General features: G+C 36.1%; 1 protein-coding gene across 1 annotated transcript; it reads left to right on the forward strand.

Moving 5' to 3' along the window:
- Positions 1 to 6,265: 6,265 nt before the first annotated feature.
- tmem82 (transmembrane protein 82) lies at positions 6,266 to 13,556 on the forward strand. The gene is made up of 6 exons (XM_015398264.1): positions 6,266 to 6,397; positions 7,942 to 8,011; positions 8,140 to 8,338; positions 10,800 to 11,214; positions 11,420 to 11,607; positions 12,981 to 13,556. The coding sequence occupies exons 1-6, from the start codon at positions 6,304 to 6,306 to the stop codon at positions 13,050 to 13,052; spliced, it is 1,038 nt and encodes a 345-aa protein (XP_015253750.1). The 5' UTR covers positions 6,266 to 6,303; the 3' UTR covers positions 13,053 to 13,556.
- The last annotated feature ends 2,503 nt before the right edge of the window (positions 13,557 to 16,059 follow it).

Genomic DNA, 16,059 nt, shown 5'->3' on the forward strand with positions numbered 1-16,059 from the left:
TTATCAAGTATAAAAACGGCCTTAAGAAAACAACGGTTCTGTTAAGAGTTTTCACAGGTCAGGGATGAAGTTTGTAAAGGATACAAGGAGGGATTAGGTTATAAAAAAACAATGTTTATCAAACTTTGAGCATATCACAGAGCTGTTTAATTGCATAGACTACCTACCTCTCAGAAAGTTTGCAGAACTGGAAACCTGCTGAAAGTCATGGTTGTCCACCTAAACTGAGAGACTGGGCAAGGACAGCATGAAGATCTATGAACTATGAATTGTGCATCCTACAAACCTTTCTTTCATTTAATAGAATAATGCAAAGAAGAAAGGCCTTGTTGAAAGAATATCATAAGATGTCCTATATGAGGTTTGCCAGAAGCCCAGCAGCAACCTCAAATAAACCTGCTTTAGGATCAAAAAGTTGATCTTTCTTTCAGCAGAACAATCTTAAATACTTAGCCAGAGCTGCAATAGATTGATAATCAATATCAAAATACTATTTTTAGCTGCTGTTTAACAATTACATATCTTTTGATATCATGCAGTTAGATGATCCAGTCAAAATCTGCACTTTAATCCCATCTCTGACAAGAAACTGATGTTTAAAAAAAGCCATTAATCCAAACTAATCTCAAAAGCTTGATTTGAGCAAGACCCTTAACCCCACACGGCGCTGCACAGGGTTAGCCCAATGCTCCCCAAGGGGATGGGTTAAATGCAGAAAGCTGTTTTGTCCATTTTGAGATCAATAAAGTTCAATTTCTATTTCTATAAAAAAGAAAAAAAAACTGCAAAAAAAACAAAAAACTGGCAGAGATATTTGATAAAAGACGTGTAGATGTTAAGGAGAAGAATGCTAAGGTGGATCAATAATTGTTGTGACCCTGCTTTGACAACACAGGGCCCACAGGGGCCACAGAAGCACATGGAAAAGTACTTCACACAGGCAAAAAGAAATCGATTTTCCAGGTAAAGTCTTTTAATTTTGTGGTTTATTTCTCCTTAAGCAAGCGAGCAAACAAAAAAGGACAAATATTTCCTCCATGCTTCTCTTGTGCTGGTTAAAAAAAAACATAAGCCCACACAGATGCATGCTGGTCCTTTCATTGACAGCCTATTTAAGATCAAGTTTGGACTACATGTTTTCTGTCTACTGACACAGGTTTAAGTTGAAGTTAAGGAGAAACGAGAGGGACCATTCTAAGTGAAAAAAGTCTCTTCCTCTTCTCAGGGGGCCTAGTGGTTAGGGCCTTGTGTTTGGAATCCTGAGGTTCTGAGTTCAAAACCCACTCCCACAGACTGCCACTCTGGGTCCCTGAGCAAGACTGTCGGCCCCCACAATGCTCCCCGGGCAGCTCACAATGGCATCCCACTGCTCCCCAAAGGGATGGGTTAAACACAGAGAGTGAATTTCATTGCTCTGTACTTGTGACGATGTAATGACAATAAAAGCTGGGGAAAAAAAATAAAAAAAAAATTATTTCACTACTGAAAGACCAGTTCTCTGTCCGATGCCTTCTGTCCATCCTTGGCAGAGAAGACGTGGTATTTCTGCAGGTGCATATAGATTTTATAGAGGCCTAACCTGCTGCAGTCACATTCGAGTATAATGGTGATCTCTACAGTCATTAGTTTGTCAGCTCTGTTCTGCTGTAGCACAAAGATATCTGCCTCCATACAAGCAAGAACAGGTCCTATATAATCATGATTAGCAACACAGCATTTCTAAGGCAACATAAACATACAAATTTAGACTTTAATTTTATACATAACCCACTTATGTATAAAATATTACATATCTGTCTGTAAATCCCTGTAATATTACACATTAGCTTTATAGACGCTCAGTACTAATAAGTGTATTTGACAAGTAATCTGTATACAAATACAAAATACACTTACTCATGTTGCCTTAAGAAAATATGTTAACTGTGCTTAATTGGATTAGTAAACTTAGATGTTTTTAAACAAGAAAATTGTTCCAGACATGTAGCCCTGTCTTGAACCTAATGCTGCCTTTATGAGGTCTGGTAAAAATGGTCCTTACCACTTGTAAAGTGGAAATTACCAGCGTGTTGTGTTCAAATGCTTTTGTTGTGGTAGAGAAGAGAAACATGTTGGATCCAAAGATTATCCCGACATGCTACATGGGCAAGACAGTTAGACTGTGTCCGAATGTCCTCACTAATCACTATATAGGGCACTATAATGTGGTTTCGGCGTTTTAAATGAGAGTCTGAACGTCTAGTGGATGAAAAAGTAGTGGACTCGAAATTTCCCACAATGCACCTTGAAAACTCAGTACGTGTTCCAAAGTTTGAACGGTCAGTAAACTGACTTCACTATAAAGTCCGCCATATAGTTCCTGCTCTATATAGTGATTGAGGGATGTAGGGATTAGGGCGGACGTTCGGACGCAGCCTAGACTTGCTAGTTCATCTGCTACAGAAAGAAATGAATGCATCAAATGTATTGACTGACTACAAGCGAGCATCTGATACAATCAAACAATAACGGTCATTTCAAAACTAACACAAGTTTAATGGTGATATATTTTTTAAATACATATACCCCAGCATTGTGTATGTTACAAACACAACAGAAGGAAATGCTTAACGGTGCCGTATTCACCATGCAGAATTGTTCTGCTGCTCTCCACCATGTTGAAAGGTCAAAATCTACCTCAATTTGGCAACTCGGGTATCATAGAATTTTCCCAGTTTTCCAGTGGAAATTACAACATGAGTGGGCCTTCATGTGCAATTTACATGTTGGCTTTTGGTATTTACAATAATTACTATAGAACATGCAGGCTGTCAGGAATCCAGTTTGTGTGGTCTGTTTTTGTGTTTCCTTTCCTCCTCCACCAGGTGGTGCCCTGTCCTCATTGGGTCTCCCTGCACACCTGCAGCTCATTGCCTCATTACCTGTAGGGTGTTTTTAAGCTGCTGACTGCCACTGCCTCGAGGCCAGAGTGTTTGCCAATACTCTAGCCATGCTTAGTTTAGCAGAGTCTAACCTGAGTTTTTGTTTGCCAGTTTTGGATTCTCTAGCCAAGCTGAGTTTTTCTGAGTCTTAACTTTGTTTTTGTCTTTGCCTCTCGGCACTCCAAACAGGAAGTTTGGATCAACTTTCCCCAAGAGGTCGTTTGAGCTTCACACCAAGCAAAGGTTTCTTGTGCACTTCAGCCTGTTCAAGTACTGCAGGAAATCTGAGTGGCAGTAAGCTTCTCCATTCACCAAGTGACAAGTCTGTGTCACCCAGTCCACCCATCACCAAGCAAGACAATCTCTGGTACAATCCTCTCAGTCTGGATTCCATAAAGGACATCTTTCCCTGGAGAAGTGAGTCTGCAACCTTTTCCTCCAATTCTAAACCTAAGATTCAAATTTCCCACTGAGCCTGAACTAACCGCAGTGTCCTCCCCTCACCTTTCAGTCCCCGTTGAGCAGTGCTCAGAGTAGCACTGGATTCATCACATTATTCTTAAAATAAACCTGTTTAAACTTTCCCCTGGTCTCTCTGTTTGGTCTTCTGCATCTTGGGGTCAGACCTTAATAAAATCATGACAAAGGCACCGTTAAGGTAAATACATTTTTTTGACATATCACACTGTCAGCCACCCTAATGAACATATTTATGTTTATTTATTCCATGCTAAAATTAATATATAATATATTTTTTAAACTTTCTTAAACAAGCAAATTATTTGGTGCTTTATGGTTAGCTTAGCTACAGTTAGGGTTAGAAATCATAACGTTTTTCTTTATTTTTCTAAATATGAATCGTATTGTATCATTAATGTGCTGAAATAATCGGATAAACAAGTTTTTGCAAGCTTTGTCCATTTTCTAAGATGTTTCCCTAATGCTAATGTGCTAAATATCTAATGGAAATACTTGGAAATCATTTCCAATACGATTCAATTTCAACAAAATGACCAAAGCTGTCAACTAATGAAGTACAAATACTTCATTACTGGACTTAAGTACACTTTTTAGGTATCTATACTTTACTCCATTACTTATTTTTATTCCTACTTTTGACTTCTACTCATTACATTTTCACACAAGTATCTGTACTTTCTATTCCTTACATTTTTAAAACAAACGTTACTCGTTACTCTTGGCTTCAGTTTAATGGTTATAAATATTTATTTCACGTCATGTGCACCATCTAATGCAGATCATTGGCGCCATCCACATCTAGTGAAAACTAGTGTCATTGGATGAGTCATATAACGCAAACACTCATTGGTTAGCTAAAGGAAATCATCAGAAGCAAGCAGGAGTTCTTCAAACTGCAAACGGGAATCGTCTAAGCCATGCTACAATGTCGGATTCAGAAAAAGATGTTGAAATGTCTGAAAGGTTGGACACAGGCGAGAGCGTATCGGGAGATGGAGACCAACAAGACCTCCCCCATCCTTGGCCCTATTTCAAAGAATTTTTCATAATACTCGAAAAATTAAGCTTTCTATTCATATAGTGGCATCTGGCTGTTTTTTTTAAAGGTTACTTTATGCTTTTATACTTTAAGTAGTTTTTGGAGCACATACTTTTTCACTTTTACTTGAGTAAAGAGGTCAAGTTGATACTTCAACTTTTACCAGTGTTTTTAAACTGCAATATCTATACTTCTACATAAGTAACAAATGTGTGTACTTTTGACACCACTAAAAATTACCTATACTGATACTAATACTGTTACCTTAGCAAAATACTGTGGTTTGTAACTATTTTTTCCCCATCTTTTTATTTTATTTTACTATTACTAGATGGATAATATTCTACCAAGCAAGACCATGTAATCTTCTGGCCCTTGTGCCATAAAAACCTGAAGACCCTGCTGATTTAAGTGATGAGGATGATGAGGACTCGGTAGAGCATTCTGATTATCATCCCACACAAAAAGAAGCTACTGGTTCCTTTTGAATCCCTACTAGAAGGGCAGAAATGTGAAATGACACCCTCAAAACTGTGTCCTTATAAGACCTGAAAAGCACTTCAGAGCTATGGCGCCCCCTTGAGGCAAAATAGATGCACAAGAAAAATCTCTTTAATCATTTAGGAATTCCAGACTTGAGATTTAAATCCCCTTAGTATATGAATACACCCTTTCAGTACTCTAAAAGGCTTTTCACTGATAAGATGATTGGACATTTTGATATTCATACCAATTTATAATTTGAATTTATTTGAATTTATTCATACCTTCTACTCTGCCCAGGAGGCCTGAAGGGATTGAAGATTTCCTTGCAATACTACTTCCCAACACGGAAAGACTAGTTAATAAAAATATTTTATGGCTTAACACCAGAAACAAATTGGAACCAATACTCAAATGACTTTTTTGTTATTTGGTTCTTTATAAAGTAGCCTTGCACTGAATTTTCTTCTTAAGTTATTTACAAAAATCTAAATACTTTAACCATGGAGCAAAAATCTCAACAAGCCAGATGCCACAATCAGAGCTACTGGGCTCTTATAACACCTGAGCAGTGCAACAGACTGACTGACTCCAGGGCATGCAGCATTACTGCAATAATCCAGAAAAAAGGAGCCCCAGCAAAATGTTGATTTCTGAACATGATCAAAGTTTCCATGTGGCCAACATTTCTAGAAATATATGTAGATTTTTTTGTATTGGTTTCAAGTAATAAGTCTCTAAGACTAAGACTCTAGGTCTAAGTCTCTAATATTCAAATTTTCTGAGATACTGAGTTTTTTTAAAATTAGTTTTCAGTTCTAATCATCAATATAAAAACAATAAACACTGTCAATATTTCAGTCTGTGTGTAATGAATTAATATAATATACAGGTTTCACTTTTGCAATTGGATTACTGCAATAAATCCACTTTTTTTGTGATTAAATGAACACCAACTAATACATTATTGTGAATAATGTTGGTTTTAGATACAGGATAGGCAAAGTATAGTTCATCTAAGCTTATATATAAACAATGTAAGAGTATTTTAATAGACATGACATGTAAATTAGTACATTTGAATAGTCCTAAAATGACTTGTCTTTGTCAGACTACATTTTATAGTGCTTCACAGGAGCATTAGTATCAGCTTGTCAGAGAGGAATGGCCTCTACTATCTAGTTCAGCTCCAGCAGCACTCAGATGACCTTTGGTACAAGAACCCTGAACAGGGTTTGGGTTGAGCAAAGCTCAACGCTGAAGCAACAGGAAATTAAAACGGGACAACTACTCCAACAGTTCTGAAATCTGATCTGAGAAATAGAATATATGACTCAGGAGGGTTTATTAGGTTCATTCCTCCATGTAGTCGTGTAAAACATGTTTTCCTTCCTTCTATCTTTTTTGCCGACCTCCTACCTCCTACCAGGGTGGCTGATTCTGGACACAAATCCGCTGGTTGGTTTGCTGCAAGGTGAGCTCCTCATTCATTTATTTTCCAGAAATCAAGAACGCTTAACAGGCTGTAGCCAATCTGTGTGAAAGGCTGGAGTTTTCACATGGCGCCCCTTTGAAAGCTGCATGTATCCACATTTTTCTAAGTCTGGTCATTCATTTTGATAAGGGGCCAAAATTAGACTGTATTATTTGGGGGATTCCATGAAATTCCTGTTAAATACTATACATGTAGATAGATAGATAGATAGATAGATAGATAGATAGATAGATAGATAGATAGATAGATAGATAGATAGATTCCATCAACAGCTGCTGTAATCAGTGGGTTCTATTTATTGGATAGGATTGGTAAAATTATTATGGATATTATGGACTTTTTTTTAAATGTTAGTGTTAATGACCTCAAACTAACTGTTTGAGGTCATGACTCAGCATCTCAATCAAGTTTAAGTCCAGACTTTGACTAAGCCACTCTTTATTTAATTTATTTATTTTTTCCTACTTGCTTTGATTCTGTTTTATTTTCCTATATTTTAATCATGTAAAGCACTTTGCATTGTCTTTGTACTGAATTGTGCTATACAAATAAATTTGCCTTGCCTTGCCTTGCCTAAAAGTTTACTTTTTTCGAGGCTCATCAGATTAGAGACTGAATGTTAAAGACTGCTGAATGTTTTGTAAAATGGGTCGTTGTATTGTATTTTATTATATTTTATCGTTATATATATATAAAAAATAATAACATTTTTAGAACTGCAAATATACAGCCATATGTTTATATTACTGTCTTTATTTATTTATTTATTTTACTATTTTTCAAGACTGCACTTTTAAAAAAGATGAAATTGTCCAGAGAGCTTTTGCAAACGAAATTTCTTATTGTTTTACACTTGTGTAAACAAAATGACAAATAAAATCTGCCTGTCTGTCCATCAAAGATGAATGCACTGAGACATTTGTTGTTAAATTGTGCTGTATAGATAAGCTTCGCTGAATGATTTATTGGCCTGGTACATAAGAGTACAGAAGCCCCTCCTATTGGTACCATAATCATGTTATACTGTTAGTATGATGTTCTTAATCACAAACACTGTTAGTTTTATGCTAGATGTAACAAGAGCCACTCTAAAAGTTTCCTATTTTGTTTTAGCTTGCTGAGTATCGTCTTCAAAGTCTAAGGGAATCACTGAGACGTCTTATTTGCGTCTGTTCTACGACTCCCATCTCTTCTGCCTATGTGGAGAATAGGAAATATAATGCCTCTATATGTTTTTTTTTTACTTATAGATGTTTATGCATTGGTTCCTCATCTGCTTTTGAATTATCCAGACCAAGGATGATGTATTATTATTTTTTGTTTGAGCCTACTTCAGGCTGGTATACAGGCAAGTACAACAGAGTAGCTGTTGGATTAAAAAAAAAAAAGAAGTGGGTTGTGACATGAAGATGAAACAGAAAACTGTAGGCCAGATCCATGCATGTTTTGATTTGAGCCCAAAAATATGAACCTGCATCTAGAAGCTTATATGTGATCTAAAGCGGTTGTTGGTTGACTTGCAGGGCTGGTGGGGGCATGTGGGATCTCTGTGCTGTGTTCCCTGTTGAGAGTGCATCTACATATAGAAGAGAGGTGAGGAAAAATCAGATATATATGTTGGATTCTGTCATAATTAAGCCTTCTTATGTCTTTATTGTGGTTTATATTTATATTTTCTACAAATAATCTGTCTCTTATTTAATCTTTTCTATAATTTGCAGCTGGAATGCCAAAAATAATGATGACACATCAGGTATGGGGTCAGGCAGCACCCCGGTGAGGGCTAAACATGGATTTATTGGAATGCTCCAATTTGTCTTTGTGACTGGGATACTGGCCGTAGTGGGGTCCCGTGTGGCGTCTCTGGTGGTTCTGGAGTTTTGCCTGCGAGCTGTCTCTGGAATGCTTACAGCTGGGCCGGTAAGGTAACAGTGGTAAAATTCAAACAAGTTGTGTCTGTCAGACTTGGCAAGTGTTTGGGCCTTTATTTGAATCCCAAATAGATGCAGCACTTTCTCAGCTTTGCCTGGCCTGGTGAGCGGTCCAAACCCTATTACTGAGCTGTAAACACTTGTTCACTCTGAGCCTTATTTTATACATGCTTCCTTGCAAAGCAAACCAGGTTTGAGTTTTAGTTGATGACGTTGTGCTTCAAGGTTTAGTCAAGAGGCTGACTGCAGCTATGCGCTATATTTTTATCTCATTTTTGTAATTTTGTTGTCTTTTAAAGGAAAACATTCCTCTCTGATTACAGTAGTTTTCCTTTTTAGGAACCTTAGATGTTTATTTTGACAGACTAATACAAAGACATTATAATGATCAGACCTACATATAGGATTGGCCTGAACTGGGAAAAAAAATCAAAATATAGATAAGTAATTTTTTCTTAAAATAAATGTATTTGTTCTTGAATTGAGAAGGTTAAAGAGACATTTTTCCAATGGAACAAGACAATTTACATAAAAAATAAGAAAAGACAATTGCTTTGTCTTATTTTAGGTGCATTTTATCTAAATATCTTATTTTAAGAGTAAAAATACTCATTCCATTGGCAAATCATCTACGGTAATTTACGTACTCAAATTAAGGGTAAACACACTTAATTTAAGAAATGTTTGCTTATTTCTAGATGTTTATCCAGTGTGTATTTATGTCTGATCATTATTATTTCATATTCTCTACTGAATGATGCTGCCACCACTATGCTTCATGATAGGTTCAGGGTAATAAATGCTTAGTGTTCGCTTCACATAGCTTGGTTCTTGTCAGATAAAGACAAGAGTATGTATGTATGTATGTATATATATATATATATATATATATATATATATTTTTTTTTTTTTTTGTAATTCAGACTCTATCTGTCTTAAGACAAGTTTCTTATTACCACTCTTTTGTAAAAGGCCAGATTTTAAGTTGTATGTTATTTGTTGTTGATTAAATCTATTTGAGCTGTGTATTTCTGAAACACCTCCAGAGTTACTCTCGGCCTCTTTTGTGCTTTTCTAAGGAAATACTCTACCTGCCTGGCTGGTCATCTTAGTCAGATAGTTATTTCTTGTTGGGTTTGTTGGGTTTAATTATGATATATGACACATTTAGACCCTAATTGTGCTTTAAACCTTATCCCACACCAGTCTGATCTCTTTCTAATGAAGGTTTGTGTTTAGTAATGCTCTCTAACCCATTGCAGAGGTCTCCATGCAGTATCTGTACTTATTTTTAGATTAAATTACACACTTTTGAGTTGCATTTACTTATATGGTGACTTTTGAGGGTCAATGGTTGAACTGCATTTTATTTATCAGCAAAACTGTGAAGGGGTTGGATTCCATATACAAGCTTCCTTTATAGTTTTATTTAGACAAGAAAAATTTAAAAAGGAAACAACACACTTTTATCTTGCACTACATGTATGTATGAGCTTGTGTTGTTCTGTAAAGTAAAATCCTGATTAAACTCAATTGAAGTTTGAGGTGGTGTCATATAACTGTAGAAGATCTTTTAACATAACTGAATTAATCTGTTACTTTATGTTACTGATTCCACATGAGATGGACTGTTTCTGTACCATGGTTCTCAGAACATACCGTCCTCTTAGAATTGTCCTATTTGAACTATAGTTTAAAGCTGCATGTCTACTTAACAGGACTGAGCATAGATAAAGCTAAAGCTGAGAATAAATCTGTTTATTATCATTAATGAGTTTCTGCAATATCCAGAGATTACACATTGAAAAAGATTTTGTGTGCACAGGAGAATTAAAGATGGCGACCATGTTTTTTTATAGAATTAATATTGTATGTATGCGTATTTATGAGACAGAAAGAAAAGGTTTATCAACCAATTTTAAAACCACACCCAACAGCCTCATTGTTTAAGGGTATAGTGGAGGATTTTCTTTTTCCAGGTGGATCATCAAAAGAAGTGGTCATTCTAATTGTTCTAGTGGTATGTTTATGTAAGGCCGTTCTAAGTTCTCGTCCTCATTTTCACTTACCGGTGGTGAGACTGACATTTTGAAAAATTGCAAATCTTCTTTTGGAAAGTAAGCTTGTACAGTATGTGAGATGCAAACTTTTAAACAGAGCGTGCAGAAGGAGAAATGGGCTTGTGCACACTCTCGCACGCATCTAATAGATGTTCCCTCTCGGGAGCGGGTACAGGGTTGTGCATGTGCATTTTGCTTTTTAAGTGGAGAGTGCTGGTCTTTTCAAAAATTGATGGAAATCCTCCACTATATCTTTAATATATGTTTAGTATATCACAGTGGGGTCTTTGATGAGTTGATTTCTATATTTCAATATGTCACAATGACTTATTAAATGTAATAAATCTGCCAATTTGTCATGATTGATCATATTTTTACTCTCCCTCCTAGGACAGCAGGAAGTTTCTCCAGCAGTTGTTAGTTCAAAGCCAGTTCTCCCTGGGCTGTGCCATCAGCTGCAGTTTACACTATCTCCATGAGGGGGCATCCCAGCGCTGGCTATGTCTTCTCCTGGCAGCAGCCCTCAGCTGGTATCTGGCAAAGAAGGCAGCAGCCCTTCTGCATCATGTCATTGCTCTGTATAAGCTCCACAGCTCCCAGCGCTATTGCGGCATTTGCATCGGCCTGCTCACCTCAGGCCGCTACCTGCTGCCCATGCTTTGCAGGACTATGATCATTGCCTTCCTCGTGGCCGTGCTGGCAGCTGTATCAGTCATCAACCAGCAGTTTCTCTCTGCAACCGAGGCCTTGAGGTTTTGGACACCGCTGACCATCTGCTATACATTGTTGGTGGTTCACACACAGGGTGAGGGTCATGTCAAAGCATTCAAACCCAGCATCTGTGGCTACTCAATGAGGCTTCTGCCTTCTTTAAGATAGCATAGACATCATTGAACATAAGAATAACACCAATCAGCTCTTCATTATTAGATAATTTTTTAATATTTAAGCAGCGGGATAAACCTAACCATCATTTTTTATTTTCCTCTGTTTAAATCTTAATCCTACAGAACAGCAGCACAATCTGCCGAGCAGCCAAGCTGTCCTCAATGCAGTAGTTGTGCGTCTCGGGGGTTTGATGGTCCTGATGCTGACTGTGGGACGCTGGGCGGATGTGTTCCACATCCTAATTTGTTTCCTCGGTGAGGCCAGCTGTCTCCTCCCAAACATGGATCTTCTGGATGTGGCGTCCTCACAGGTCGGTCGGTTTCTCCAGAGACCAGTAAAGTGGGGCAGGATAGCAATGTGTTTATTAAACTTCGTCCCAGGGCGAAAAAGGAACTTCTTCCACTTTTATCCCAGGAGGAGGAAAGCTTTAGGAGCACCACGACAGATTTGGGTCAGGGTAATCTATAACTCCTGGAAAAACAAGCCCATTTATTCTTTGCAGATCTTTTCCTACTGTATCTAAAACTGGGTTTTTAAAGCAAATGCAGTTAAAACAGAGCAGGTGAAACAAAACTAAATGATTAATATGCTAATTTAGGAAAACAAAGGACTTTATTGGAACAATAATATAATTTGATTTGAGCTACTAATTCAGGTCAAACATCAATCGTGATTTGTAATAATGATATTCAAATATCTAACATCTTCATTTTTTAATCCAGGTGGTCTAACAACTAGAAGCTGCCAGATACTTAAATATAGTTAGCAACCACTTATCAAACCCGAAATCTGGGTGTAATAATGGACTCAGACCTGAACCTTCAAAGACACATAAAGGCAAAGCTGACTTTTAATCATCAAGATTAAAAGACTAATGTCACAAAAGGATCTTTAAAAACTTATTCAAGTATTTGTCTTTAGCTAAATTCTTTACTTCAACACTGTCCTCACTGGTCTGCCTAAAAACCAGTCAGATGACTGGAGTTGCTGCCTGCGTCCTCACTACAACTAAGGACGTAAAGCACATCGACCCAGTTCTAAAGTCCTTGCTGTATCTCAGAAGTTTAAAGTACTTATTTTAGTTTATGAATCACTGTATGTCTTAAAAATAAAATACATGACAGACTTGTTTTCAGGGAATAAACTGTCCAGACCTCTGATGTCTTTTGGTTCAAGTCTACCCTGCATACCCAGAGGCACACTTTGGTTTTTATGCTTCACTTATCTAAATCAAACACACAAATAACTGCAATAATAATGAAATAGAAAAAGTTAGTTATTTTAAATCAGGGTTAAAAATCAATTTGGTTAAATTTTTTCGTTGAATTTTCTATTTAAAGTGATAATTGAATCATTGTTCATTTTAGTCTGCAGACCAACTCTAACGCTAATATAAGACACATTAAAAAAAAAGATTTTTCTTTACTATCTACGTCTTTAAAAGAATTCTGAATTGTTTTGTTGCTGGAATCTGCAACAGCAATAACCGGCAAGCCTTGCCAGGCCCGGTCGATGCTGGAATCCGGTTTTCACTAATGTAAAGTAACATCTTTGTGAATATAGTGACCCATGGTGCTTATAGCCGGTGCAATTTAAGTCACGTTATCTGTTAGTAGTCAGATTTTTATGGCTTAATTGTAAATATTCTATATCTGTAATTATTTATGCGCTCTTTCCACACAGGAGGAAGATTTTACAAACTACACAAGGAGACGTCGTGGACAAACATCACAGTCACATGAGAAGCAGCGTTAAAGACAGCATGGACTGTTCTATGGATGTGATAATGAGCAAGATCAGATTACTGGACAGTTTTTAGACTGGCGTTGATGAATCTTTTTATAAAGTTGTTCTCATATTATTTAATACCTTAGCTCTCTATACAATTAGTAATAAATCACTACTCTAAACAAACTGCACTATATATTTTTTATTTTTAAAGACAGGATTTTGAGGAATTTATTCACTTCTAAGTAAAACTGTAGGCTACTTTCATTTGTGGTTGACTGAACAAAACAACATTTTCTTGTTAATTTTTCTCTTATTTTTTATGTTTTTTACCTATGTGCTTCTATGAATGCTTCCTATTGCCTTAACTTATTGCTAGTAAACCTATAAATTCACTTGTAATTACAACTGTAAGCTACTTTCATTTGAGGTTGACTGCAAAACAAAATAAAAACAAAACCCTCAGACCTCTGGGTAAAGAGCTGTAGATTTAGACAAAAGAGGCTTGCATTTATTTTTAGTCTTGTTAAGTTTTTTTTATTGCTTAAATTAAAGTACCTAGATACCAATATCATATTGTTACTATCTTATATTTAAATGAAATAAAAATAACTTTTTTCTTTTTTTTCTTGTTCATTTTTCTCTTATTTTGGATGTTTTTTTTTTTTTAAATATATATACCTTTGTGCTTATAGAAATGCTCCCTATTGCTTGCTTTTACTTACTGTTAGTATACCTAAATTAAAATTGCATAAAGGATAGTTTTATTCTAGTAAAAAGTGGATTATCTCTTGAAATAACTTTAAAGCTGAACATTACAGTAATTTTATTAGTAAGTACATTTTATTGCTTAAATAAAAGTACCTAGATACCAATATCATATTGTTGCCATCTTACATTCAAATAAAATAAAAAATAAGATTTTTCTTTTTTGTTAATTTTCTCTTATTTTTGATGTGTTTTTTTTTTTACCTTTGTGCTTATATGAATGCTTCCAATACTTTTACTTACTGCTAGTACACCTACATAAAAATTGCATGAAGGATAGTTTTATTCTAGTAAAAAGCGGATTATCTCTTGAAATTAATTTGAAGCTGAACATTACAGTAATGCTTATTTTGAAACTGATTCCATGTAAAAGAGTTTAAACTCTGAGGAATAAATAAACTTATAGAACTGTATGCTACTCTTATTTGAAGTTGACTGAGCAAAACAAAATAAAAAAAACAAAAGATAAAAAGTTAAGTTGTGACAAGAGGCTTGTATTTATTTTTAGTGTTACTGACATTAAAGTTTTTTTTTCATTGCTTAAATTAAAGAACCTAGATACCAATATATTGTTGCAATCTTATATTTAAATAAAATAAAAAAATCTTTCTTTTTCTTGTTCATTTTTCTTTTTTTTGTTTTTTTAAACCTTTCTTCTTTTATGAATGCTTCCTATTACTTTTTCTTACTGCTAGTACACCTACATTAGAGGTAGTTTTTTTCTAGTAAAAAGTGGCTTTTCTTTTTAACTGTTATGTATTCTAAATGAAATAACTTTAAAGCTGAACGTTACAGTAGAGTTTAAACTCCCCTGAATCATGACAAGCTGTTTTATTAACTGATTATAAGGTAATCCGAGCTCAAGCGTCTGTTACAAAGTAGGCAGCTAGTGACGCTATTTAAATTCTCCATATAACTGATATTTATTTTGTGTTTGTTAACAGACTGTAAGGTTACGTGAACATTTCATTGTTTTGCTGCTTCCTTCACGTTATTTTAATGAAAAAAGCAAAATGGCTGACCAAACCAACAGTGATGTTAGGCTCACAAAATGGCGTGGAACAAAGAGCTAGGCCCCTAGTGGCTTTTCACTTTTTTTTTATGTGTGAAATTTAATTTCATCGAAGTGTGGAATCGGCGATTTGTTAAGCCAATTTCACCAAATGCTGCTTTAACGTCCGACTGAGATTAAGATGTCGTATTTCAAAACTAGTCGTCTTTTCGTGGTTTATGTTCTGACACCCACATCGAGTGAAATCCACATTTTGACGTCGGTGTGAAGACGTGTCTTTATTAGGAGCTGAGGGCAGACAGACATATTCCAACAGAAGCTTTCTGACATGTCATTCCACTTCCTTCTCCGAAAAATGTCTATGGGGAACAATGTGAGCCTGACGGTCCAGTGTCCAAAGTAATCCAACTCTGAAAACCACAGATGACGACATTTGCTTTTTGGTGTTTGGTCGATCCACCAAAATAGTAAATTTGTACTCCCATGGGTTTAATGGATTTATAACGGTATAAAGTTCCACATCAGGAGGTATTTGAGAAAGACGGTGTCCGGACGCAGCCGACTGCGGCGAAGGTTGCTGGAATGACTGCGCGGCTTCTGGCGCCTCCTCCGCAGAGTTCCAGACTGTTCTGGAGGCCTCTGATAGGCAAGCAGGGCGCATGCGCACAATGCGTCCAGATGCTTAATATAGTAACAAAAGCAGAAAGATGTGGTGCCATGGAGACAGGGCTTTTTCAAAACACCTCTGCATTAAAATGTTTTATACTGCTCTGGACTGAGCTCTTAGCATAATGCACTGATGAGACGGTGATGTGGTTTATTAGAGAAAAAAATGCGTTGGAAATATACTTAAAAAAATGATTTGTCTATGCAGGAAAATTCATGTTTTGTTCAGGTATCTGACCTCTGCTACTTTAAACCTTTGAACATAGATATTGTTTTGTTGCTCAATAGCTTTAAACAGCTCAGTCACGGTCAAAGTGCTTTAATAACACCCTTCAAGTTTTATGTCTTGCATGCCATCTTGTATTGTGTAACAAAAAATAAAACATTTAAAGGTATTTGACTTGAACATATGCATTGATCTACTCTTAAAATTAATCTGTTACATTTTATTGTATTTTCTAACATGCACAAAAATCGACAAAACTACTATAGACTCTGATATAATTCTGTTGGTTCACAGACTGTTTTTTCCTGCAGATCACACTCCCCATTCCGAAAGGAAACTAGGCCACATCTGGAATGGTATAG

Source organism: Cyprinodon variegatus, unplaced genomic scaffold (assembly GCF_000732505.1).
Source record: "Cyprinodon variegatus isolate N-32 unplaced genomic scaffold, C_variegatus-1.0 Scaffold921, whole genome shotgun sequence".
NCBI classification, from domain to species: Eukaryota; Metazoa; Chordata; class Actinopteri; order Cyprinodontiformes; family Cyprinodontidae; genus Cyprinodon; species Cyprinodon variegatus.